The sequence below is a fragment of the Pongo abelii genome, chromosome 17 (assembly GCF_028885655.2).
Source record: "Pongo abelii isolate AG06213 chromosome 17, NHGRI_mPonAbe1-v2.0_pri, whole genome shotgun sequence".
Taxonomy (NCBI): Eukaryota; Metazoa; Chordata; class Mammalia; order Primates; family Hominidae; genus Pongo; species Pongo abelii.
In genome coordinates, this window is record NC_072002.2 from 60,644,031 (window position 1) to 60,671,905 (window position 27,875).

Here is a 27,875-nt window from a genome sequence, read left to right on the forward strand (position 1 = left end):
TCTTCTTGGGTTTTAAGTTCAGTGCCCCTAACTTTTCTTGTTTGTTTCTTTCTTTTTAAGAGACAGTGTTGCTTAGTTGCCCAGGCCTGAGTGCAAAGGCTCACTGCCACATCCAACTCTTGGGCTCAAGCAATCCTTCTACATGCCTGGCTAATTTTTAAATTTTTTGTATAGATGGGGTCTGGCTATGTTTCCCAGGCTAGTCTCAAACTCCTTGCCTCAAGCAGTTCTCCTTCGTTGGCCTCCCAAAGCTCTGGGATTACAGGTGTTCACCACCATGCCTGGCCCTCTGGTTTCTTTTGATTTTTCCCATGTCTTTCCTGTTATGGAGGGGAGATTTAAGATTCTTTAATAGGCCGGGTGTGGGGGCTCACGCCTGTAATCCCAGCACTTTGGGAGGCCGAGGCAGATGGATCACGAGTTCAGGAGTTCAAGACCAGCCTGGCCAACGTGGTGGAACCCTGTCTCCGCTAAAAGGAGCTATTACAGAATCTTTTTTTTTTTTTTTTTTTTTTGAGACGGAGTCTCGCTCTGTCACTCAGGCTGGCGTGCAATGGCATGGTCTAAGCTCACTGCAGCCTCAGCCTCCCGGGTTCAAGTGATTCTCCTGCCTCAGCCTCCTGAGTAGCTGGGACTACAGGCATGTGCCACCATGCCTGGCTAATTTTTTTTTATTTTTAGTAGAGACGGGGTTCCACCGTGTTGACCAGGCTGGTCTTGTACTCCTGACCTTGTGATCCACCGGCCTTGGCCTCCCAAAGTGCTGGGATTACAGGTGTGAGCCACTGCGACCGGCCTCTTGTTTTTATTAAAATTTAAATTTAATTAATTTTTTTTTTTTTTGAGATGGAGTCTCATTCTGTGGTCCAGGCTGGAGTACAGTGGTGTGATCTTGACTCACTGCAACCTCTGCCTCCCATGTTCAAGCGATTCTGCCTCAGCCACCAGAGTACCTGGGACTACAGGTGTGTGCTACCACGCCTGGCTAATTTTTTGTATTTTTAGTAGTGACGGGGTTTCGCCATGTTGACTAGGCTGGTCTCGAACTCCTGGCCTCAAGTGATTCAGCTGCCTTGGCCTCCCAAAGTACTGTATTTGCAGGCATGAGCCACCATGCCTGGCCTCAAATATATTTTCAAAGACTTTAAAATATACACAGAGATGTGTAATAATGATTCCCTGTGTACCTACTTATTACACAGTTTCAATAATTACCCACATTTTGCCATTTGTTTTTAGTTATGCTTTCTACTTTTATTAATTTTTTCCTAAAGTCTTCTATTTAACCTTTTTTTTTTTGAGATAGAACCTCACTCAGTTGCCCAGGCTGGAGTGCAGTGTTTCGATCATAGCTTACTACAGCCTGGAATTTCTGGGATCAAGCAATCCTGCCTGTCTCCCAGGTAGCAAGGACCACAGGTGTGCACTGTCATTCCCATTGTAGAGATGGGGCCTCATGATGTTACCCAGGCTGGTCTCAAACTCCTGGGCTTAAGCAATCCTCCTGCCTTGGCCTCCCAAAGTGCTGGAATTACAGCTTGAGCGACCACGCCTGGCATCCCACATAAACTTTTTTTTTTTTTTTGAGGGGGAGTCTTGCTCTGTCACCCAGGCTGGAGTGCAGCGGCACGATCTGGACTCACTGTAACCTCCGCCTCCTGAGTTCAAGCAGTCCTCCTCTTTAGCCTCCAGAGTAGCTGGGATTACAAGTGTGTGCCGCCAAACCTGACTGATTTTTGTATTTTTAGTAGAGACAGGGCTTCGCCACGTTGGCCAAGCTGGTCTCGAACTCCTGACCTCAAGTGATCTACCCGCTTCAGCCTCTCAAAGTGCTGATATTACAGGCATGAGCCACTGTGCCTGGCCCAGATAAACTTTTGAAGAAACCCAACCATTATACCATTGTCATCTGTAACAATTAACAATAATAATATAAAATAATTTACTGTCTAGTCTGTGTTTACTTTTTCTTTTTCTTTTTCTTTTTTTTTTTGAGATGGAGTTTTGCTTTTGCTACTCAGGCTGGAGTGCAATGGCGCGATCTCGGCTCACAGCAACCTCTGCCTCCCAGGTTCAAGTGATTCTCCTGCCTCAGCCTCTGGAGTAGCTGGGATTACAGGTGTGCGCCACCACGCCTGGCTAATTTTGTATTTTTAGTAGAGACGGGATTTCTCCATGTTGGTCAGGCTGGTCTCGAACTCCGGACCTCATGTGATCCACCTGCCTCGGCCTCCCAGAGTGCTGGGATTACAGGCGTGAGCCACTGCGCCCGGCCAAGACGGAGTCTCGCTCTGTCACCCAGGATAGAGTGCAGTGGTGTGATCTCAGCTCACTGCAAGCTCTGCCTGCCGGGTTCATGCCATTCTCCTGCCTCATCCTCACCAAGTAGCTGGGACTACAGGTGCCCGCCACCATGCCCTGCTAATTTTTTGCATTTTTAGTAGAGACGGGGTTTCACCATGTTAACCAGGATGGTCTTGATCTCCTGACCTCGTGATCCACCTGCTTCGGCCTCCGAAAGTGCTGGGATTACAGGCGTGAGCCACCGCACCTGGCCCGAGATTTCTTTAGTATTTCTTGTAAGCTGGATCCACTGGCAACAAATTCTCTGTTTTTGTCTGTCTCGGAAGGTTTATTTCACCTTCAGTGTTAGAAGATAGCTTTGTTGGATATAGGATTTTTGAAAAACATTTTTTCTTCCTTTGAGCACTTTTGAATATGCTATCCACTGCCTTCTGGTTTTCATTGTTTCTATTAGAAACTCAACTGTTAATCTTACTGAGTTTTCCTTGTAAGTAATGAGCCATTTTTCCCTTTCAAGGTTTTTTTTTTTTTTTGGGTTTCAGCATTTTTATTGTGATGTGTCTCATTGTGGCTCTCTTTGCATTTATCCTACTTGGAGTTTATTGAGCTTCCTTAATGTGTAGATTCATGTTTTTAAAATAAATATGGGAAATGGTGCCAGGACATGGGTGATCATAGACACACTCCTTTCATTGTTGCTGTCCCCATCATGGAGCCTCTGTTCTCCCAAGTGGGGGATGTTAAGAAGGAAGCCCATTCCTCTGGCAATGCTTGCCAGAACTTAGGCTCAGCGACAGGTAGCTGGGGGCAGGATGAGAAATGTTGATGTCCTGCCTCTCATTGGAAGGTAGCCAGGAGTTTAACACCACAGCCCTGGCAACATGGCAAGACCCTGGCTCTATAAAGAAAAAAAATTTTTTAATTTTTTTAAATTAGTGCGGTATGGTGACACATGCCTGTGGTCTCAGCTACTCGGGAGGCTGAAGCAGAAAGATAACTTGAGTCCAGGATGTTAAGCCTGCTCTGAGCCATGTTTATGCCACTGTACTCTAGCCTGGGTAACAGAGTGAGGTTGTCTCCAAAAAAAAAAAAAAAAGAAAGCGGTTAAAAAAACATAAAACTTACCATCATTACATACATCATTTTAAGTATGCAGTACAGTAGTGTTAACTATATGTGTATTGTTGTGTAACAGCTCTCTACAACTTTTTCCATCTCACAGGATTGCTTTGTATTCTTTTTATTTTTTATTTGTTGAGACAAGGCTTCACTCTGTTGCCTAGGCTGGAGTGCAGTGATGCCATCATAGTTCATTGAATATTGCTTTTTAAGTTTCGTTTTCTAATTGGTAATATATGGAATTACAGTTTACATATATATATATGTATTTTTTTTTTTTTTTTTTTAGACGGGGTCTTGCTCTGTCTCCCAGGCTGGAGTGCAGTGGCACAATCTCTGATCACTGCAACCTCCGCCTCCCGGGTTCAAGTGATGTGATTCTTCTGCCTCAGCCTCCCAAGTAGCTGGGACTACAGGCGCACGCCACCACACCTGACTAAATTTTGTATTTTTAGTAGAGACGGGGTTTCACCATATTGGCTCAAGCTCCTGACCTCGTGATCCACCTGCCTTGGCCTCCCAAAGTGTGGGGATTACAGGTCTAAACCACTGCACCTGGCCTGTGTGTTTTCTTAATACGGAGAATTACAGTGATTGAGTTTTAATTTTTTTTTTTTTTTTTTGAGACAGAGTTTCGCTCTTGTCACCCAGGCTGGAGTGCAATGGTACGATCTTGGCTCACTGCCATCTCTCCCTCCTAGGTTCAAGAAATTCTCCTGCTACAGAATCCTGAGTAGCTAGGATTACAGGGGTGTGCCACCACGCCCGGCGAATTTTTGTATTTTTAGTAGAGACAGGGTTTCACTATGTTGGCCAGGCTGGTCTTGAACTCCTGACCTTGTGATCCACCTGCCTTGGCCTCCTGAAGTGCTGGGATTACAGGCGTGAACCACCTTGCCTGGCCAAGTTGTAAATGTTAAGCCTATTTTGCATTTGTAAGATAATACCACTTGTATTTTTGTACCTATTGTTGCATAAAAATTGTCCCAAAATTTAGTGTGGTGATATTAGCAATACACATTTATCATTTCAGCATCTGAGAGTCAGATATTTAGGAGCAACTAACTAGTTGGTCAGTTCTGACTTTATGAGATTACAGTCAGGTTGTCAGCTTGAGGCTTCAGTTATTTGTAGACCTGATGGGCTGGAGGATCCATTTGCAAGGTGATTCACTCACATGGCTGGCAAGGTAGTGTTGGCTTTTAGTGGAAACCTCAGATTCTTTCCATTTGGACCTCTCCAAGAGTGCCCTCATGGAATGGTGGCTGGTGTCTCCCAAAGGGAGCAATCCTAGAGAGAGAAGTGAGAAGAAAGAGAGCAAAGCATGCCAGGTGGTAACTATCTTCTTTATAACCTCATCTTGGAAATCATAGAACATTACTTCTACCATCTTCTATTATTAGAAGCAACCCACCAAGTCCAGCCTGCACTCAAGGGAGGAGAATTAAGGTCACCCTTTTGAAGGGAGGAACATTAAAGAATTTGTGAACATATAAAAAAAGATTTTAGTTTGTGTTTTGTGGCCATGAGTTATTTTCATTTTTCCACATGCCAGATATACTTACCTCCCAAGATTGCCCAAAAGTCATGTCCCTTTCTTTTTTTTTTTTTTTTTGAGACAGTCTGGAGTCTGGAGTACGGTGGTGCAATCATGGCTCACTGCAACCTCTGCCTCCCGGGTTCAAGCGATTCTCCTGCCTTAGCCTCCCTAGTAGCTGGGATTACAGGTGCCCACCACTACGCCAGCTAATTTTTGTATTTTTAGTAGAAATAGGGTTTCACCGTGTTGGCCAGGTTGGTCTCGAACTCCTGACCTTAAGGGATCCACCCACCTTGGCCTCCCAAAGGGATTACAGGCGTGAGCCACCACGCCTAGCCAAAGTCTTATCTCTACAGCATTTAATTAAGTCTAAGTATGGCTGAAGCTTCTCTGGTGAGGTTCCTTGAATATAGTTCCTTGATGAATACAGTTTCATTTGATCTGAAGACGTGTGAACCACAGAGAGAACTTACCTGCTCCTGTATATATACCCAACATATAATAGCTGGTTAGTCATTGGATAACATCTATAGACTCTTTTTTCAAAAATGGGGAAACAAGAAGTACACTGGAGTCACTGATATATATAGCATTTCTGAAATCCAGGAGGACGTGTGTTGGTAGTTCCTTGATTAGGACTTAAGATTCTGCATGATGTACTTTCACCTCTTTTATATTTTCCATCTCATATTTTTTGTATGCCATTATGGGTATTTTCTTCAAATCTGTCTTTTAGTTTGCTAGTTTTCTTCTTAGCTGTGTGTAATCTGTTACTTAACCTGCCCAGTTTTTCCTACGATATTTCCATTTTTGAAAATTGTGGGCCAGGTGTGGTGGCTCACACCTATAATCCCAGCACTGTGGGAGGCTGAGGTGGGTGGATCACTTGAGGTCAGGAGTTCAAAACCGGCCTGACCAACATGGTGAAACACTGTCTCTACTAAAAATACAAAAGTTAGCCGGGTATGGTGGTGGCGCCTGTAGTCCCAGCTACCTGGGAGGCTGAGGCACGAGAATCACAGAATCACTTGAACCCAGGAGGTGGAGGTTACGTGAGCTGAGATCGCGCCACTGCACTTCAGTATGGATGACTGAACCAGACTCCGTCTCCAAAAAAAAAAGAACTGTTTGGTTCTTTTTTAAATTTAATTTTTAATAGTTACATTATAATGCAGTTTTGAAAGATTAATTTTTACATTGGTCCATAAAATGAAGAACTATGAGACAATATAATAAAAAGTTCATTTTCCCATTTTGATTCTCTACCTTTCACCTTCCTACTTTTCACAAATAAGAATTACTAATTTCCTGTTTCCTTATAGATTTTTAAAATATGCAAATGTAGGTAGATTTTTTTCTCTCATGTTTTATACAAATACCATATTGTACCCACTCGTCTTTTTTCTTTTTTGAGATGGAATTTTGGTCTGTTTTCCAGGCTGGAGTGCAATGGTGCATCTTGGCTCACTGCAACCTCCACCTCCCAGGTTCAAGTGATTCTCCTGCCTCAGCCTCCCAAGTAGCTGGGACTACAGGCGTGCGCCACCACACCCGGCTAATTTTTGTATTTTTAGTAGAGATGGGATTTCACTATGTTGGCCAGGTTGGTCTTGAACTCCTGACCTGTGATCTGCCTGCCTCGGCCTCCCAAAGTGCTGGGATTACAGATGTGAGCCACTGTGCCCAGCCTTTTTCCTTCTTAAAAATGGACCCTGGAAATCGTTTCTAATATAGAAAAGAGTTCCTCATTCATAGTCCTTTTGTAGCTTAGTTTTCTCATGATAATCATAAACCTACATCTGTAGTCCAGCTAGAATTGGAAGATGAAATGGGAAATATGAAACCCTTAGAATTACAGCAAATGAGCACACAAAGATTATGGATTTTAAAGCAGTCTGGGAGTAAATGAGATAAAACAAAATTAAATTTGAAACTTGCCCTCAGTCAATATTTAAGACCTTCTTGCTTGTTTTGCACCTCTAGACCCTAAACCCGTCTTCACTTTCACAGTATTCATGCCATCTTTTACCTTTTTATGGTGGGCTTATATGTTATGTCAGCTAGGCTGAACTACATTGCCTAGAAACTCCTTTCCTGTATCTTTCTAATTTTTAAAAGTTATTTTATTTTTTTGAGATGGAATCTCTTGCTGTCGCCCAGGCTGGAGTGCAGTGGAGTGATCTTGGCTCAGTGCAACCTCTGTCTCCTGGCTTCAAGCGATTCTTCTTGCCTCAGTCTCCTGAGTAGCTGGAACTACAAGTGTGTGCCACCACATCCAGCTCATTTTCTTTTAAATTTTAGTAGAGGTGGGGGTTTCACCATGTTGGCCAGGCTGGTCTTGAACTCCTGACCTCAAGTGATCCACCTGCCTTAGCCTCCCAAAATGCTTTGATTACACTTTCCTGTGTCTTTCTTGTAAGGTTGGGCACAAGAGAGATTACTGTAGGAGATTTGGAGAGTGGCCATTTTGTTGCTTATATACATTGTTGCTTATCTGTTGAGTCACCTCACTTCTTTGTAGTGAAGCAGCTTATGGGACTGCAACTGTTCAGCTCTCCCCTAGATCTCCTTCCTGATCTTCTTCAGCTCTGCTGACTCCTGGGCCAGGTATATGTTTAGCTGTTTGACAAAGAGGTTTGGTTCCATAGGACATCTATACCATCAAGGTTAGAGGCAACAAGAACTAATACAGAGTTCAGTTTGTCCTGTGGACTTAAGCTTGTGTGTGTGATTTCTAGCTCGTTGTTTCTTGCTCTCTCCTACTTGTTCTCTGCCACATCCATCTTTCTGTCTCACCTGCGGCCCTGTGGATTTTAAGCACCAGCATCAGATGCAAAGATAGCCTTACAGAAAGTTCTTTATTGTGTGTGTGTGTGTGTGTGTGTGTGTGTTTGTGCTGGGGGCAGAGGGTGTATTTTTAAGACCTGGTGGTTCTGTTTCTCTGACCAAACCCTGAATTATTCATTTTTCCAAAAGACCACATTTGCTATCTATCTAATCAATCAATTTTATCAGTTTATGGAAACTGGGAGTCATTTATACTGAGTTCAGGATTTGCCAGGGACAAGATGTCAGATGTCACAGGATACAGTTTTTTTTTTTTTTTTTTAAGACAGAGTCTTGCTCTGTCACCCAGGCAGGAGCCCAGTGGGGCAATCTTGGCTCACTGCAACCTCTGCCTTCTGGGTTCAAGCGATTCTCCTGCCTCAGCCTCCTCAGTAGCTGGGATTACAGGCACGCGCTACCACGCCCAGCTAATTTTTGTATTTTTAGTAGAAATGGGGTTTCACTATGTTGGCCAGGCTGGTCTCAAACTCCTGACTTCATGATCCATCCGCCTGCCTCAGTCTCCCAAAGTGCTGAGATTACAGGTATGAGCCACTGCACCTGGCCAGGATGGGGTTTTTATGGTTGGGCTTTGGCACAGGTAGGGCATCTGAAGTCTGGCTGTAGGTAGCAGTATCCATGAAGTGGCTTCTTATTCATTTCTACAGCTGCAAAGCATTGCATTGGAACTCTGGATGTTTTTTAGCATCTGTTGTCATTGTCCCTGCTCATTTTGATTACATCATTTTTTTTTTTTTTGAGACAGTGACACTAATGTAGCAGTTATTTGAGAATATCTTATTTCATCCTTAACTAAAGTGCCTAGCTCATGCTAACTACCCAGAAATAAATGCCTTTTCGGTGTTGAATGCCTTTTCTGTGCTACAAGTACATGGGTGCTAGTAGGGCACCACTACTATTTTGATTACATCATTTTCTGTCTTTTTTTTTTTTTTTTTTTTTTTGAGACAGGGTCTTGCCCTGTCACCCAGGCTGGAGTGCAGTAGTATGATCACAGCTCACTGCATCCTCAACCTCCTGGTTCAAGCGATCCTCCCACCTCAGCCTCCCAAATAGCTGGGGCCACAGGTGCATGCCACCATGTCCTGCTAATTTTCAAAATTTTTTTTGTAGAGATAGGATCTCCTTATATTGCCCAAGCTGGTCTTGAACTCTTGAGCTCAAGAGATCCTTCCTTACCTTGGCCTTCCAAAGTGTTAGGATTGCAAATGTGATCTACTATGCCTGACCTTGGTTTTTTTTTTTTTTTTTAAGTTTTGAAATACTTTTCATATAGGCTTTCAAAAAAATATATGTAGGATGATTCCTTGTGGGTTTGAATATGTATTTGTAGTTTCAACAGACTCTGTGAAGTAGACTTGTTTTTTTGTCCATTTTGGACTTTTTTTTGTCCTATAAACTCTATTTGGTTAAATTTATGTGGTGGAGATTCTGAGATCCTAGGGTAATGATGCTTTCCTTCATTGCGGATGTCTTTGCTTTTTCAGGGTTTCTTGACCACGTGGACAGTGTAAATTTGAATTCTAGATCCAAGTGATAATAAGGAAGTAGTATCAAATTTTCTGAATTCTGATCTCCCGGCATTGACCTACAAGTTTCTTGGTAAGCCCTCTGTTGGCAGGCGTTCTTTTTTCCCCTAGATCTCCCTTTCACTAGTGGTATAAGCTACTGTGAGGGTCCCAGCTCATGGCAGGAATATCAGATCTAGTTTTCTTTTTTTTTTTTGAGACCGAGTCTCACTCTGTTACCCAGGCTGGAGTGCAGTGGAGTGATCTCGGCTCACTGCAACTTCTGCCTCCTGGGTTCAAGCGATTCTCCTCCTTCAGCCTCCTGAGTAGCTGGGATTACAGGCGCGCACCCCTACGCCTCGCTAATTTTTGTATTTTTAGTAGAGACGGGGTTTCGCCATGTTGGCCAAGATGGTCTCGAACTCCTGACCTCAAGTGATCCACCTTCCTCAGCCTCCCAAAGTGCTGGGATTACAGGCGTGAGCCACCATGCCTTGCCTAGATCTAGTTTTCGTAACTTTGCCCTGACCTAAAGCTTAATCTTCTGTTCTCAAAATAGTATGGTATTTGCTCTCAGGACAACTCTAGTATTTCTAGGTTGTTTTGTGTCCAATTTTTAGCTCACTGTTGTGTCTGTGTTGGGAGGTACACTTTGAGTTTTTCTTACTTTGTTGATAGTTCGCAAAATATTAAAAATGTTGCAATTCCTCAGGATCTAGTTGCCCTTTTTGGATAGCATGCACACTAGCTGAAAAGTGCCCTACTAGCACCCATGTACTTGTAGCATAGAAAAGACATTTATTTGTGTGTAGAAAAGGCATTTATTTGTGTGTAGTTAGCATGTGTGTAGTTAGCATGTGTGTAGTTAGCATGAGCTAGGCACTTAAGGATGAAATAAGATATTCTCAAATAACTGCTGCATTAGTGTCATTGGAGGGATTATAGAGAAGGAAGAGACTATATTTGTTTGAAGAGATTGTGTGGACTATATTTGTGTGGAGAGGCTGAGGAAGTTGGATCACCTGAGGTCAGGAGTTTGAGACCAGCCTGACCAACATGGTGAAACCCCGTCTCTACTAAAAATACAAAAATTAGCTGGGCGTAGTGGCGGGTGCCTGTAATCCCGGCTACTCAGAAGGCTGAAGGAGGAGAATCGCTTGAACCCGGGAGGCAGAGGTTGCAGTGAGCAGAGATTGCTCCACTGCATTCCAGCCTGGGCAACAGAGTGAGACTCGGTCTCAAAAAGAAAAGAAAAGAAAAGAAAACTAGATCTGGTATTCCTGCCATTTTCTTTTCTGTTGGAGACTGAAATAGAAATATGTAGATCATGTGTCTTCTAGATATGATGGACTTGGAGAGAATACTGTTTTACTTCCACCAGAATGACTAAAATAAATGCCTGAAACAAACAAAAAACCAACCATGCTAGTGTTGGTAAAGCATGAAAAAAACAGAGGCTCTCAGACATTGTTGGCAGGAGGACAAATTGATGGAAGCATTTGGGAAAACTTTCTAGTAAAGCTGAACATAAGCATATTCTATGACTTAATCTAGGAGTTGTATTAACTCCTGGGTATATATACAACAAAAACATATGCAAACGTGCGCAAGAAGACATGTATGAAACTTTTCATGAATGCATTGCTCATGATGTCCCAAACTGAAAAAATCACAAATGTCTATCAAGAGTAGAATGGATAGCTAAATTGTGATATAGTTATACAGTGGAATACTTTGCAGTAATGAAAATAAGCTGCTATTGCATACTGTTGCATGGATGAGCCTGAGAGACATTGTTGGACTAAAGAAACTTGACACGAAAATAAAAGAACAGGCAAAATGATTTGTGATAAATGTCAAATAGTGGTTACTTTTTAGGGTGAGTAGTGACTAGAGGGGACACGAGGGGTGCTTCTGGGGTGTTGGGAATGTTCTGTATATGGTCATTACGTGGATATGTTGATTTTATATAAATGTGTCAGGATGCACACTTAACGATGTGCATTTCTATGTGGTAATATTACAATCAAATTTTTCTTAAGGTTTTTTTTTTGAGACAAAGTCTCACTCTTGTCCAGGCTGGAGTGCAAGGACACGATCTCAGCCTCTGCCTCCCAGGTTCAAGTGATTCTTGTGCCTCAGCCTCCTGAGTAGCTGGGATTATAGGCATGCACTACCATGCCCAGCTAATTTTTGTATTTTTAGTAGAGATGGGGTTTTGCCATGTTGCCCAGGCTGGTCTCGAGCTCCTGGGCTCAAGTGATCTGCCCGCCTCGGCCTCTCAAAGTACTGGAATTACAGGTGTGAGCCACCGCAACCCCCCAAAATGTTTAAGGAGTCTGACTCATTTGATTTAAAGAGCAGATAACTCAGCCCCTAGTTTGTTTTTTAGTGGGCTCATATTCCTTTTGAAAATTTGTTGGCGTAGATTGAGTTTTTACGGGGAGGGAAGTGGGTAGGAATTTAAATATTGAAGGTAAGAATAGACCTGCATGGAAAGTTGATCTGTAGTATGTGTCTTATAGACTTATTTTTATGTTCTTTTTTTTTTTTGGTCACAATTACAGAATTTTTAGTATCAATTTTATATAAAGTGAAAGACTGCAGTAATCTTAGAAAAAACTGTGATAAATTCTATTCAAAATACCTTGTTCTCTCATTCTCTCAAGGGAGATTGGTATATACCCTATCACTTGATATTGAAGCTAAATTAGATAAAAAGCATAAGGTTTCCTGTTAGGCCCAATCCTAGATTGCAAGGGAATCAACAGGATCACCTGTTAGGCTTTCTTTTTTCTTTTTTTCTTTTTTTGTAAGCCTGAGTTTCTGTGACAGGAAAAGTACTATAGCCTCTTGTGTGCAAAGGCTTTGTTTTGTTAGCAAAACATTGACCTTCTTTAAAGTTGCCTTTCTTTTTTGGTCTAAGTAGAAAGCATTATTTAATTCAGTGTTGCTTTGTAAAATAGAGCAACATCGAATTCATGAATTATCTAATATTAATACTTTTGCATGTGGAGCAGCAATATAAGTTAACTGGTTCATGTAGACCATATTTGAGGCATTAGCTGCTTGTGTTTCTTACAATTCTAGGTTGGTAATATAAAATAAATAGATGCAAGAATGCTAGCAGTTAGAATACCCTATTTTACATGAGTGTAGAGGAAAATCTTAGAAACATATCATTTAATGGGCTGTGGTTTTGTCAGTTTATGGTGTCAACTTGTGGTTTCAACTGAAAAGGAAAAGGGCCTGTGGCAACAAAAAACTTCTAACAGCAGATGACTTTTTGCATTCCTTACATTAGGAAGGACAATACAGTTTTAGTTTATTCGTTTTTTTTTTTTACCCGCTTTCTTTTCTTTTTTCTTTCTTTTTTTTTATTTTGAGACAGAGTCTTGCTCTGTCGCCCAGGCTGGAGTGCAGTGGTGCGATCTTGGCTCACTGCAACTTCTGCCTCCTAGCTGGGACTACAGGAACCCACGACCACGCGTGGCTAATTTTTTGTATTTTGGTAGAGACGGGGTTTTACCATGTTGCCCAGGCTGGTCTCGAACTCCTGAGCTCAGGCAATTTGCCTGCCTCAGCCTCCCAAAGTGCTAGGATTGCAGGCGTGAGCCACTGTACCTGGCCTATTCATTTGTTTTAATGGGAGCATTATGTCATTTTAGTGATGTTTAAGGATGGTTAATGATGGTTGCACAGGTAGTACGGAAAGGGGTAAAAAGCAAGTCTTAGTTATATTGAGTGCTTAATGATTTTATGCATTGCTATGTCTAAATCTTCAGGAGGATTTCCGGTAGTACTTGGTCTTTGGTAAGATTCCATTAATCATGGTCCTTTCTTACAATCTAAGTCTACAGGAAGTTGTTAACAATCAAAAAAGAGCATTTTGAGAAGGAATGTTTTCTCTGTGTTTTACGGGTATGTCTTATTTCCCTCCAAAAATAATTCCTTGACTATCAGTTTATATATGAAAACAATTGGTTCACATGTTCTGAACTTTAATTTCTGTTAAAGTCTCTTCTGTGTTCACTGTGGTTTTTCCCTGGATGAACTGATGTATTTAGTCATCATCTGTCCTTATATCAATGATGTCAAAATATGTATTTCTATATTTTTAAGACCTGTGGATTGTTTTGTTTTGTATTTTTGAAACAGGGTCTCATTCTGTTGCCCAGGCAGGCATTATTTAATTCAGTGGCGCAGTCATGGCTCACTGCAGCCTTGACCCTGTGGGCTCACACCATCCTCCCACCTTAGCCTCCCTAGCAGCTGGTACTACAGGCGTGTGCTACCATGCCTGGCTAATATTTTTGTATTTTTTTCTATAGGTGGGATTTTGCCATGTTTCCCAGGCTGGTTTTTAACTCCTGGGCTGAAGCTGTCCTCCACCTCTGCCTCCCAAAGTGCTGGGATTACAGGCATGAGCCACTGCCCCCAGTAGAGACCTGTGTTATGAGGATTATCCAGTCCAAATCCAAGTTGATTATTTCTCTACCACCAAACTTTTTTTGTTCTTTTTTTTTCTTTGCTCTGTCTCCTAGGCTGGAGTACAGTGCCATGATCATGGCTCACTGCAGCCTCAACCTCCGAGGCTCAAGTGATCCTCCCACCTCAGTTCCCTGAGTAGCTGAGACTACCAGCATGCACCATTACACATAGCTAGTTTTTTAATTTTTTGTAGATACGGAGTCTCACTATGTTTCCCAGGCTGGTCTGGAACTCCTGGCCCTAAGAGATCCTCCCACCTCTGCCTCCCAAAGTGCTGGGATTATAGGGGTGAGCCACTGCTTGGCCTCTACCACCAAACTTTTTACTCTTCTGGTGGTCTACCTGTAGTCACCCAAAGAGTGGTCTTCAGCCCTATTTTTTCTCTTTTAGAGAACTTCTCTCATCTGTGACAAGGAAACCTTGTCTCCTCTCTCTTTAAAATATCTTCTCTCAAATCTGACTTTACTGATACTGTTGGATCTCATTTATGGGTAATTTAAATAATCATTTCATCTCAGACATTAAACACTAACTCTTTGAGACTCTTACTCAACTGAGTTGTTGGGAATACTTAAAACACAGTCCTTTTTTTGTTTTCTTCCCCCACTATCAAACATTGAATTTATTCCTTTTATCTTACCGTATGTTTGTACCTTTTAACCCACTTCTCTTCATTCTCCCTCTCTCTCTGCCATAGCCCTTTTTTTTATTTTTATTTTTTTGAGACAGGGCCTCACTCTGTCACCCAGGCTGGAGTGCAGTGGCATAATCACAGCTCACTGCAGCCTTGACCTCCCAGGCTCAAGCCATCTTCCCACCTCAGCCTCCCAAGTAGCTGGGCTACAGGCATGCGCCACCATGCCCAACTAATTTTTAAATTTTTTGTAGAGACAGGGACTCACTGTGTTGCCCAGGCTGGTCTTGAACTCTTGGGTTCAAGCAGTCCTCCCACTTTGATTTCCCAAAGTGCTGGGATTATAGGCATGAGCCGCTGAACCTGGTCAATTCTTACTGATTTCAGTGTACACATAAGTGATCCTTCTGACACTACTCAGTAAGTTCTGTGAGGAACTCTCCTGTAAGATTTTGTCCACTACCTTTCCTCAGTCACCTACTTCCGTGGTTGTACCCTCACCAGTGCTTCTTGAACTATCCATTGTGAAGGACCAGTATATTTTTATTTCTAGTCCACTGTGGATTGATTATTTTATAACATATGATAAAAATTGATTACTAGGAAGTTGAAGTACTGATTTTGATTGTTGTAACAATATAAAGTTGCTCTAAGTTTCTCAGTAACTACTCAGTTTCTATACTTTTTTTTCTTTTTTTTTGAGACGGAGTCTAGCTCTGTCACCCAGGCTGGAGTGCAGTGGTGTGGTCTCGGCTCACTGCAACTTCTCCCTTCCGGATTCAAGCCATTCTCCCGTCTCAGCCTCCCGAGTAGCTGGGATTACAGGCGCATCCCACAGTGCCCGGCTAATTTTTGTATTTTCAGTAGAGACAGGGTTTCACCATGTTGGCTAGGCTGGTCTTGAACTCCTGACTTCAAAGTGCTGGGATTACAGGCGTGAGCCACGGCGCTTGGCCTTCTGTACTTCTTTCACTGCAGGTGTACGTTGATTTACAGATAACACTTTCAGTAGCATTGTTTTAGATCCTGTCAGTTATCAATAACTGCAACCCTTCCATAATCTGTTTCATTCACAGCACTCTTGGATTCTATCTTTCTAGCTCATTCTTTACCGTACCCTGATTTCAACATTCTTTGGCTCTGTTGGGATGTCCATTCCATTGGCCTACCCCATTTTTAGTGCTCTGTACTTTCTTGATGTGATCATTAGAATGATTTCCTTGCATATACTCTTGCTTCTTTCTTGCTTCGTTCTACTTGTTGGGCAAAACTAAAATTCTGGTTAAATCCAACCTTTACCTTCTCTGCACTTGGATTTATGCAGCTGAACTTGAAAGGAGAAAAACATATATCTATATACCATTCTTTAAGTTCATGGCTACAATCCTTAGAGTGGGCCCTTACTATTGCCTGGAAATTGTATTATACTATGTTGTACTTCCCTGGTTCTTTCACTTTCCTAGTACTGTTTCACACCTAGTCCTCTGATCAACTTCAGTACTACCTCCTTCATCCTCACCTTAACTGATGACCTTGCTTTATGCTCTAAGAAATTTGCAATCCAGGGAGAACATACACAGATTCTTACAATGTTTTATCATTAGTCCATGCAAAATTAGAATGATGCCTTTTTTCTTGATAATACTTTTTGTGTTAAGGTCTGTTTTGCGTATTACAGATAGAGCTAAATCAGCTGGGATGGTAGTTGATTATATGATTTTCTGTTCTTAAATCTTTTTTTTTTTTTTTTTTTTTGAGATGAAGTCTCGCTCTGTCGCCAGGCTAAGAGTGCAATGGCGTGATCTCGGCTCACTGCAGCCTCTGCCTCCCAGGTTCAAGCGGTTCTCCTGCCTCAGCCCCCCGAGTAGCTGGGATTACAGGCATGTGCCACCATGCCCAGCTAATTTTTATGTTTTTAGTAGAGATGGGGTTTCACTATGTTGACCAGGATGGTCTCGATCTCTTGACCTTGTGGTCCATCCACCCCGGCCTCCCAAATGCTGGGATTACAGGCGTGAGCCACCATGCCCGGCTCTGTTCTTAAATCTTTTATGTGTCCTTATGTATGTGGAATGGACATCAGACAGTTACAGTATACAGTTACTTAACTAAAATTGTGCAAAGTACTGTGAAGGAGGATAATGTGGGTAATATGCATTTCATAGGAGTAATATTAGTATGTAATTTTATCAAAGGCTAAAAATATTAGCCTGTATCATTTACCAAAGGGTTATTCTAATTTCTGAAGGGTAGCCAGCAAGAGGATAGGTACAAAATGAAAATGACTGTGAAAGGCCGGAGATCTGGAAAAAACTCTTTTTATGTGACATTCTTGGTAGTTGGAGGGAGCTAGGGTGTGAGTGGTCCAAGATGAAAACTAGAAAGGTGGGCAGGGGTTTTGAGCAGGGGAAAGCAATCACATTTTCCCTCTTAAGTTTGTGTTAATGGTCCCATAGTTTGGAAATTAAGCATTGTGAATTGTTCTGACTATATGAATTATTGTACTCAGCAGTTTTAATCTCTGTCAGGTTCTCTGTAGCAGATGTTATAATACTTCTCCATTTTTTTTTTTTTTTTTTTTTTTTTTTTTTACAAACCCCCAAGCCTGCCTTCTTTTCACTTTGTATTAAGTTTTGCTGACCAAGAAGGAGGTATGATATGAATTTCCTTAACTTTTCTCTTCCAGGTTTTCACAAGTAGCCTCATTCAGCTTTATACTTTACAGTTCCTGTCTCCTGTTTGAGCACTGTATACTGCTTAAATTCCATGGTTTAACTCTTTGAGCTGTACGCATCTTTTGTCATCTTAGTTTCTTAAAGAGTATAAGGGCTAAAAAGTGAATTCATTTTCCTTGTCCATAATTAACAACCTGTTTTTTTGTTTGTTTTGTTTTTTTAAAGATGGAGTCTCGCTCTGTCACTCAGGCTGGAGTGCAGTGGTGTGGTCTTGGCTCACTACAACCTCCGTCTCCCGGGTTCAAGTGATTCTTGCACCTCAGCCTCCCGAGTAGCTTGGACTACAGGCGTCCGCTACCACACCCAGCTAATTTTTGTATTTTTAGTAGAGATGGGGTTTCACTATGTTGGCCATGGTGGTCTTGAACCCCTGACCTCGTGATCCGCCTGCCTCGGCCTCCCAAAGTGCTGGGATTACAGGCGTGAGCCACCGTGCCAGGCCAACAACCTGTTTTTTCAGATTATTGCATATAGTCTTTTTCCCTCCACATTCACCACTGATCAAAAAGCAATATTTAATCCCCTTTTAAAGGGAGAGAAAAACATCAGATAAATCTCAACTTGCCTTTACCTATCCTGCTCTACCCTACCTTCTAGGACTTAAAAAAAAAAAAAACTTTCTCTCATAAAGATAACATATTTACCTTGTAGAAATATTGTTCTGCCTGCTTTGTAGCGAACAGGTTGGTGCATAGGAGAAAGACTGAGTTTGAAGAGACAGGTGATGATAGTCAGTACTATTGAAAATAAATGATGGAGGTTGTGTCTAGAGTGGTGACAGCGGATATGGAGAATAGTGGACAGACTAGAAAACTATTAAGGAGGTGGGATTGATAGGAGTTAGTGAATGATGGACGTGGTGAGTGATGGGATGCAGTGAGTAAAGAAGAAGCCATTGCCAAAGATAACTCAGGCTTTTGACATGAGCAACTGAGATAATAGCAATAGCAGTGCTATTTACTGAGCTAGAGAAAGCCAGAGAAGGAGCAGAGTGGGGTAGATCAGAGATGATCTGGATTTGAATATGATGTGATTGTGGTACCTTTCCAAAATCTAAATACAGATGTCAACTGGGTATTTGGGTGGACTGGTATAGAGCTCAGAGATCTGAGTTGGAGAAATAAAATTACTAGTCTAGAGATGGTATTGGAAAATGTGGGTTTAGAAGAGCTCATTTTGGGCCAGGCATGGTGGCTCACACGTGTAATCCTAGCACTTTGGGAGGCTGAGGCGGGTCGATCACTTGAACTCAGGAGTGTGTAACCAGCCTGGGCAACATGGTGAAACTCCGTCTCTACAAAAAATACAAAAATTAGCTAGGCATGGTGGCTTGCACCTGTAGTCTCAGCTACTTGAGGGGGCTGAGGCGGGAGGATCACTTGAGCCAAGGAGGCAGAGGTTACAGTGAGCCAAGATGGCGCCCCTGCACTCTAGCCTGAGCGACAGAGTGAGACCCTGTCTTTAAAAAAAAAAAAAAAATCATGTTGGTGGATGGGAAAAGGACCTAGACCTAGGATTAAATCCTGAGATTTGGTAGAGGAAGTTAAGCCTACAAAGTAGATTGGGAAGGACCAGCCAGAAGAAGAGAGAAACCTTGAAGCCAAAGAAAGGCATTAATTGGTTTAAAGAGCAGAGAGAGTCATCAGGCATAAAATGCTGCTTAAATATTAAGTAAAATTAGGGCCAAAATATGTTGGATTTAGAGATAGGGAGGTCATTAATGACCCTGGTAATAAATGTTCCACTGTTTTTTTTACTTTTGTTTTTATTTTTTGAGACAGGGTCTTGCTCTGTTACCCAGCCTGGAACGTACTGTTGCAAACATGGCTCGTGACAGCCCTGACCCCCTGGGCTCAAGGCATCCTCCTTGCTCAGCCTCCCCAGTAGCTGGAACCACAGCACGTGCCACCATGCTCAGCTGAATTTTAAATTTTTTGTAGAGATGGGGTCTTGCCATGTTGCCTAGGCTTGTACCAGTGGTTTGATAGAAGGAGATGTCAGGTTGGATTGGGTTGCAGAAGGGAGTGTGAGAGTTAAGGAAATAGAAGTTTATACAGCTCTCATAATAAGATTGACTGTGAAAGAAGAGAATGATACCTGGAGGGGGAGATGCGAGATTGAAGGTGATAGGTCAAAGGAGGATTTCAAAAATGAATGAATGGTCCAGTTGGGTGTGGCAGGTGGACGAGAGCCAAGGAATAATCAATAATGTAAGATTCTAGGGAAATGAGAGGGGGATGAGCTCTAGTACTCATGTAGAGGAGGTTGCATTTAGATTGGAGGGAAGAACAGCATGGGGGAAAGTGCTGTTCTAATAGGAAAAATGTTGTGTATTTATTGCTTCACTTAATATAAATTTATTGTCAACATTAACCCAGAGGGTTGATAGCCTTTTATGCCATTTATGTGATGCAATTCCTATTTGACAATTATATCATTTTATACTGCTAGCTACTTGACTGTTCCTACCAGAAAAACCTATTTTTTTCCCCTTGACCAAAAACAATATATGCAGTAAATAATCTGGTCGTGTGGAAAGATTAATCTTTATGTATGACATCATTTCCCTCTGTGGTTAGGGCACTTCGTTTTTATTCCACTGAAGGGAGTTTAGTCAGAGCTTATATTTTCACTTTCTGTGACTTTTTTCTCCTGTATTTAATTAATTATAGCAAAATTCCACTATAGGAAGAAAGCATAGTAGAATTTATTGACTAAACTTGACCCAAAGAGTAGTCTAGTGTTATGGCCCAAAAAAAGCACAACTTCTTTTTCTTCAGAAGACTTTTATGTCAGAGTGGATTTTTGAATAGATAATGTTTGTATACATTACAAATTCAAGAGATACAAAACTGCATACCGCACTGTCTTCTCCTGTTGCCTTATTCACCTGCTTTCCTTCTCAACTGGTATTACTATTTTCTTAAGTATCTTTCCGGAGTCTGTGCATCTACAGATAAACTGATATAGTTTTGTTATTTATTTACATGAATGCTGTAATGTATCTTTTTTCATTAAAATTGAGTGAGAACTGTTTCTTATCTCTATATAAAGTGCTTTCTCATTTTTTTAATGGCCACATTGTATGAACATACCATGATGAGCTAACTTTTGTCCTGCTGGTGGTCAATACTAGTCTTTTGTGATGATTTGAGCATATTTAAGTGATTTTGACTGCAATACTGGTTACTAATTTAGGTAGTAGAAATTAAATCTCAGTTAACACTCAAATTTAAGGAACTTGAAAGATAATCATTAAATTGAATGATATGCCATATTGTCATTTTTTTTTTTTAACAGGGAAAAACAATCTAGATTTACTTGTGTTATCCACACAACTTATTTCTTGAAGAAACGAGTTGTATGGTCATTTTAACAAATTTACTTTTTAGTCTGATGCTGTATTATGTACTTTGAAAATATCCAGTGCTGCCTTCTTTCACAAATTGAGACTTTTGATGCTTGTCCTATATAGCTGACATTAATTCCATCGGAGTATATTTTCTCAGATATTTTAGCTTTAAGAAGAATTTTTTTTTTTTTTTTTTTTTGGAGACTGAGTCTTACTCTGTCACCCAGGCTGGAGTGCAGTGGCAGGACCTCGGCTCACTGCAAGCTCCGCCTCCTGGGTTCAAGTGATTCTCCTGCTTCAGCCTCCTAAGTAGCTGAGATTACAGGTGCCTGCCACCATGCCTGGCTAATTTTTGTATTTTTAGTAGAGATGGGGTTTGACCATCTTGGCCAGGCTGGTCTTGAACTCCTGATCTTGTGATCCACCCGCCTCGGCCTCCCAAAGTGCTGGAAATACAAACGTGAGCCACCGCACCCAGCCTTAAGAAGAATCTTTATTCCAGAATATACAACTTGAATCTCCATAATAGAATTAACTCTCATTTTTATTCAGTTAGAAAATCTTGGTCCCCCCCACTGCTAAATTTGACTAGCTTAAAAAAAAGAACTTGGATTTATTCCTGATACCTGGGGGTATTTTCTATCTGTGAATATTTTATTTCATGTTTGTATTGACAGCATGCTTTATTTATAACGGTCTCTGCTGGTTTAACTGTTACTCCCTCTGTTGGCTTTCAGAGGTGTTACATTTTTTTGTAATGGTGTCAGAAAAAATATTTATGCTGATTTTCACTTAGCCTCCAACAATTAGTATTATAATTGATACAAATATGCTTGTGAAGTAGGCTACACACAAGATTGTTTTATTTATTTTATTTATTTTTTTGAGATGGAGTCTTGCTCTGTCAGCCAGGCTGGAATGCAGTGGCGTGATCCTGGCTCACTGCAACCTCCGTCCGCCTCCCAGGTTCAAGCAGTTCTTTTGCCTCAGCCTCCCGAGTAGCTGGGACTACAGGCGCTCACCACCATGCCTGGCCAATTTTTGTATTTTAGTAGAAACGGGGTTTCACCATGTTGGCCAGGCTGGTCTCAAACTTCCAACCTCAGGTGATCCACTTGCCTCCACCTCCTAAAGTGCTGGGATAACAGGTGTGAGCCACCACTCCTGGTCTAGGATTGTTTTAAATTAACAAATGTTTCAGTGGCCATGAATGTTCTGGTTTCCATGAATGTGTTAAGGAAACTTAACCAGAATGCCTGTTTTATCAACAGCTGAGAACAGGGCTATGAAAAACAAAACAGGTATATAGAATATTTATGTTTGTATTAAGCAAAAAGTGGGCTTGGCATGTTAGATCTGTTTTAAAGGATTTTTCAAATATTTCCTAGTTTTTGTCTGCTATAGATTGAACTATCTAGGTAACTTGATGGAGTGAGCTGATGGAGATGCCATATTGCACCTAGCATACCGTATAGAATAATGGTTATGTGTGTCTGTGACCTATGGACATGATAGTTGCTTTCTGTAGTGTAACACATACAGGGCAAGGTATTTACTTGTTTTCCATATTTAGCATCCTCTTTAAAAACCACCAGATTTTCAGTAGGTTCTTGGAAACCGCGACTTTAAATGGAACAAGATACTGCTGGTCTTTGAATGATGTCCTTTAGTTATAAGGTTAATGAGAAAAATTGGTTTTGTTAAATGTCATTTCACTTAAAGTCTCAGTTTCCAAGAACCTGTTGACAATGTTAAGTAAGCACTTAACTGTATAGGTCATAAGTTTTTGAGGTTAAATATTATGTCCTGTACCTGTATGGTTAGTTGGAGTTGTATCACTCACAGTGGTGGTAGAGTGTTAGGTTCTAAATTTAGCATACAAAGTGTAAAATGGGTGTAGAGTATTTTCTCTTAAATCCCTTCATTCATTCATAGAATATACTAGGCTTTCTGGGTTCTGTATTTAGTGACCATCGTGGATAAAACATCTATTTAAACACTAGACTCACATTCAGCATGATGAGGTATGTGGGAGCTAGCTAGGATTGAGGAAGCATCAAATTCTGGCCTTTCATCTTAATGCTTCACTAGAGCAACTCCTATTGAGGGGACTGCAGACAAGTTGGATGCATAGTATTTGGTTGCTCATTTGCCAAATGCATGTAGTTGGAGTGTGTTTGTGTTTTTGTTTTTTTAAACATAAGTGTAGGGGCCAGGCATGGTGGCTTACTCCTGTAATCCCAGCAGTTTGGGAGGCCACAGTGGGTGGATCACTTGAGCTCAGGAGTTTGAGACCAGCCTGGGCAACATGGTGAAATCCTGTCTCTACAAAAAATACAAAAATTAGCTGGGTGCGGTGGTGTGCGCCTGTAGTCCCAGCCATTTGGAAGGCTGAGGCAAGAGAATTGCTTGAGCCAGGGCAACGGAGGTTGCAGTGAGCTGAGATTGCACCATTGCACTCCAGCCTGGGTGGCAGAGTGAGACCCTGTCTCAAAAACAAACAAACAAACAAACAAAAACATTTGATGTTTCTCTATTGTAACTCCCCTCCTCCCACCTCCTTTCTTTTTGGATTCGAATGTAAAAGTAGTCATTCCAGGTAATGCGTTTCTAGACTAGTTTTAAAGCGTTCTTTTTCATTTATATCAAAGCCAATGAATGCATATTAATTATATCAGAGTTTTGAAGATTTCTTTCTAGAACACTTTAAATAAAATTGTAAACTTGAAAATGTTCATTACATGTTAGCTTTGCAAGTTAGAGGATTAATATTATGGCATTTTTAGTAGCTCAGTATGCTTAGATTTTGACCGTATTAAGTCCTTTGAATTTGACTGTTGATCAAACAAGCAGATAATAATATATATATATATTTTAAAGGCCTGTGTAATGGTAAGTTTTGCCCCACTCACTTAGAAAGGTAGGCATGTTGTGTTGACTAAATAATCTGGCATTCTGTTTATTGACTTTGTGTGTTTTTGTACAGGTTGCTTTCCTGTTGCATCTTTGATATCATTTCCTAGACTCTACTCCATGATTTAACTTGAAATTCTGAAATGAAGATGGAGGAGGCAGTGGGAAAAGTAGAAGAACTCATTGAGTCCGAAGCCCCACCAAAAGCATCTGAACAAGAGACAGCCAAGGAGGAAGATGGATCTGTAGAACTGGAATCTCAAGTTCAGAAAGATGGTGTAGCGGATTCTACAGTTATTTCTTCAATGCCCTGCTTGTTGATGGAACTGAGAAGGGACTCTTCTGAGTCTCAGTTAGCATCCACAGAGAGTGACAAGCCTACAACTGGCCGAGTTTATGAGAGTGACTCCTCTAATCACTGCATGCTTTCCCCTTCCTCTAGTGGTCACCTGGCTGATTCAGATACGTTGTCTTCCGCAGAAGAGAATGAACCCTCTCAGGCAGAAACGGCGGTAGAAGGAGACCCTTCAGGAGTGTCTGGTGCCACAGTTGGGCGCAAGTCTAGGCGGTCCCGATCTGAAAGTGAAACATCCACTATGGCTGCCAAGAAAAACCGGCAATCCAGTGATAAACAGAATGGCCGAGTCGCCAAGGTTAAAGGTCATCGGAGCCAAAAGCACAAGGAGAGGATCAGGCTACTGAGGCAGAAACGGGAGGCTGCTGCAAGGAAGAAATATAACCTGCTGCAGGACAGTAGTACCAGTGATAGTGACCTGACTTGTGACTCAAGCACGAGCTCATCAGATGATGATGAAGAGGTTTCAGGGAGCAGCAAGACAATCACTGCAGAGATACCAGGTAGAGGATGTTTTTTAAACTGACTGTAAAGTACCTGATGGCATTTCTCAGCTGTCAGGTTCAGTTAGATGAGTGACACTTCAAAAAATCCAGGAGACCTGCAGCTCTGTGTAAATTTGAAGACTGCAGTCTATTAACAAGACATGGCCAATTTATAAAACCTGTTCTGAGGTTTCCAGTGCACTTTAGCACATCAGGAAAAAAAAAATTAAATGGTTAATGATAGGGACAAGATTATTTTTAAGTAATGGAATTTCTCATAAGTCTGTCTGTAACACATTACCTGAACTCCCAATCATTGCCTTTTTGGCACTGCTTAGATTTAATACTCACTGTTCAGCATCATTACTGAGTACATTCTCCTCAGGAATAGGTACCTTGCTTTATTATATAGCCACTGCACTCGAGCTTATAGTGTCTGAAATAACACATTCTATCTTTTGTTAAAGTTTTCTAATAATTTTTCCTCCAAAAACAGTAGTTTTATGTTTTCCCCCATATTCAATGCATGAGAAGCTAGTTATCCTTGTTACAAATCTTTCTATCCTCACGTTGAAAAGAATGTCTTTCTGAAAAATTTCCCATTAGTTCCCCAAGTTTTAAAAAAGTTTGTTAAAAATCTGCTTGTTCTAGCTCTCATTGGTATAAGGGTCTGTAATTTATTACATATTTGGTAAATCTGCTTTCCCCATTATTATTGCATCTGGTACTGTGTACTATAATACAAAGGCAGTCTTGAGATTTCATAGTGGAAGATAGATGTATCTGAATGGTTCTTAAGTAGTGAATTCTTATTATCCAAGAGATCCTTGCAATATGATCAGGAACATTTTGTAAACTGTATGGCATTGAATAGGTCATGGCAGTATTGTTTATTGCCACATTGAAGAGGGGCAAGTTCGGGTTTTCTAAAGTTTTATGGGTGACTATGTTTTTTTTCTCTCTTGTTCTCTGAAAGCTTTCTGTTTCTACATGTGAAGACAGCATATTGCTGATATACAAAGAATATTTCAAGAGAAATCATATTGGTTAATGAAATCTATCTATAGCTTCCCAAACTTATATAAATTCAGTAACAAGAATGATTGGTTTTAAAGCACTTTATAGGTGTTCAAGTTCTGATAATAAGTCTTGTTCATATAATATAAATGAGTCTCAGACGATCTTTAGAAATGCTTTTTACTGTTTTAATATCTCTATTGGATTCCTTTGCTATTGTTCCTTATAATAAAACTACCGGGAGGGGGATTTCAATGAAGCTCATCAGTTAAATGCATGAGAGAAACAGACTTTGGGGTTGTTCTAAGGCAGGTTTTAGGTATATATTTTAGTTTTACATGTAATAATATTTTTAAGAAAGCCTTATTAATACCTGTAAAATTGTGCATTCCTGTATCCTGTTCTAACCTCTTAATCAAGACCTTGATGGAACTCTTAATACAATATTTAATTCCACTTACTAAACAGGATTTTATGTAACTACCCCAATACTTTGCCTTTTTATGGAAAGGAAGAAGGTGGGTAAACAAAATTCTCTTTAAAGTCAGAACCCTATTGTAAGGTGGCTTGAGAAATGTCTTCATAGGCACTTTCCCTGTTTTGCTTAAATACGTTAGATGTGCTTTGTTCATATTTTCCTAATCTTCTTTCTAATTGAGTATCTTGACTACTGCTTAAAACTTAAAACACCAGTGGTCTGTTTCTTGTCTCTTCTGAATTGTGTACTAACTGAACACCAAAGTAAATTAATTTGAATCTATAGTTTGGTTTCTATTGTTCACACCATTTAGTAACTTTGTGGCTTTTGAAAATACACATAGTTTTCTAAGGTAATCCTGGAGAATCAAATGGTAGATTGAGGTACAGGGTCACTGTATGTGACTGCCTGTGTGTGTGCTGGCAGTTTTGGGAGATGCCATTCCCATAAGACAGGTATGAATGATCTTTACTGGAATTATGCAAAGCAGCAAAAATGGAACAACCTAGAGTCAAATATTAGGAATTTCATTTCAATTGTCCATATTGTTGTCTCTTGAAAAATTGTGACATTGTGAATTTTTAATGTAACAGTGATGTATCTTTCAGTTTCCTGAGTCACCTTATGACTTTGGGGAAGAGAGGAGGCACACTCAACCTTATAGTAAGAGCAGTTGTCGAAAAGTTGCATAAATTGTAAAGGTAGGATAAATTATGAACTGACTTGAGTTCAACAACATGGACATTCAGGTGAACTTAAGCTGGATGGGCCTAACAGAATCTCTTGGATGTCGGAATGTTAATTCAGCTGTTTACACAGAATGGAAACCAAGTGGAAAAGTAAAAACTGATTATTGCCATACTCTTTCATTAAGGTACAGCCAATTTAGTAATTCAGAAAATGCTCTTTATAAGCTTTTGTTTGGGCTCAGCTTAAAAGTTGAAGGCATTACCCTAAATAATTCCTGTTAGGATATCCTAATACCTTAATCTTAAATGTTATCTTATGCCAAATAATTGTAACTGTTAATGCATTTTCTTTTAGAGAGTACAAATAATTAATAATGCAGACCAGTGTAGTGCATGATCATACTTTAATTGAGTTTGATATCTGGGCAACAGATGTTTATGACGATTTTTTAAAGTCAGCAGTTACTGACAGGCAGCTTAGTATCGGCACTAGATCATCTCTCCTTGAAGTTTTTGGAAATATATTGATGTTTTAAGAATCTGTTTGGAGGTATCATATCAAAATAATGCTGGCAGTACATTCATTTGGCAGACTTAGAGATGAGTAAAGGGCATTTTATAGTAAATTTATAATATCTTATAATGAATTCATGTAAAAGTACTATGTGATGGTTATCTTGAGTATCAAGGCTTTTATCAAGTGATTTCTTTTTTTTTTTTTTTTTTTTTGAGACCGAGTCTCGTTCTGTCACCAGGCTGGAGTGCAGTGGCGCAATCTCTGCTCACTGCAACCTCCGCCTCCTGGCTTCAAGCGATTCTCCTGCCTCAGCCTCCCGAGTAGCTGGGACTACAGGCATGCGCCACCATGCCCAGCTAATTTTTTTGTATTTTTAGTAGATACGGGGTTTCACCATGTTGGCCAGGATGGTCTTGATCTCCTGACCTCGTGATCCGCTTGCCTTGGCCTCCCAAAGTGCTGTGATTACAGGCGTGAGCCACCACGCCCGGCCATTGTCAAGTGGTTTCTTTATGCATTATCTTTTTGTGCTTTGATCATTCTCTGCGGTTTTATGATTAGAGTATTATTTTTCATGGGCGGCCAGTTTCTCTGTAAAAGCAGTTTTGAGACTAGCTCTATAAAATCTGTAGTTGGAGGGATTTTGATTTTAATGTAAATAATGGACGTTAGCCTTCATTCAGTTTGAAAAAGTTAATTTTCTGAACATACTAACATACGTGCATCGGTGTACATGGTCACTGGTGAAAAGTTTTTCCAGTAACTGTTTTTCATAAATATTTAGCAGAGTGGACCTTCCATACAGGGTAGCTTTATCTTGTCTTGTCTTTAAGGACCTGCTTTATCGTTAAATGCCTATTTACACCGAAGTTCCAAAAATAATACCCCTCG

At 40.8% G+C, this 27,875-nt stretch overlaps 1 protein-coding gene across 1 annotated transcript in view; it reads left to right on the plus strand.

Annotated features, from left to right (window-relative positions):
- The window catches only part of ARK2N (arkadia (RNF111) N-terminal like PKA signaling regulator 2N), a 61,510-nt gene that overhangs the window by 20,817 nt on the left and 12,818 nt on the right, over positions 1-27,875 (plus strand). Inside the window, 1 exon segment of the mRNA NM_001133524.1 lies at positions 23,517-24,301. Within this exon segment, the coding sequence (NP_001126996.1) occupies positions 23,587-24,301 (715 nt within the window). The 5' untranslated portion in view covers positions 23,517-23,586.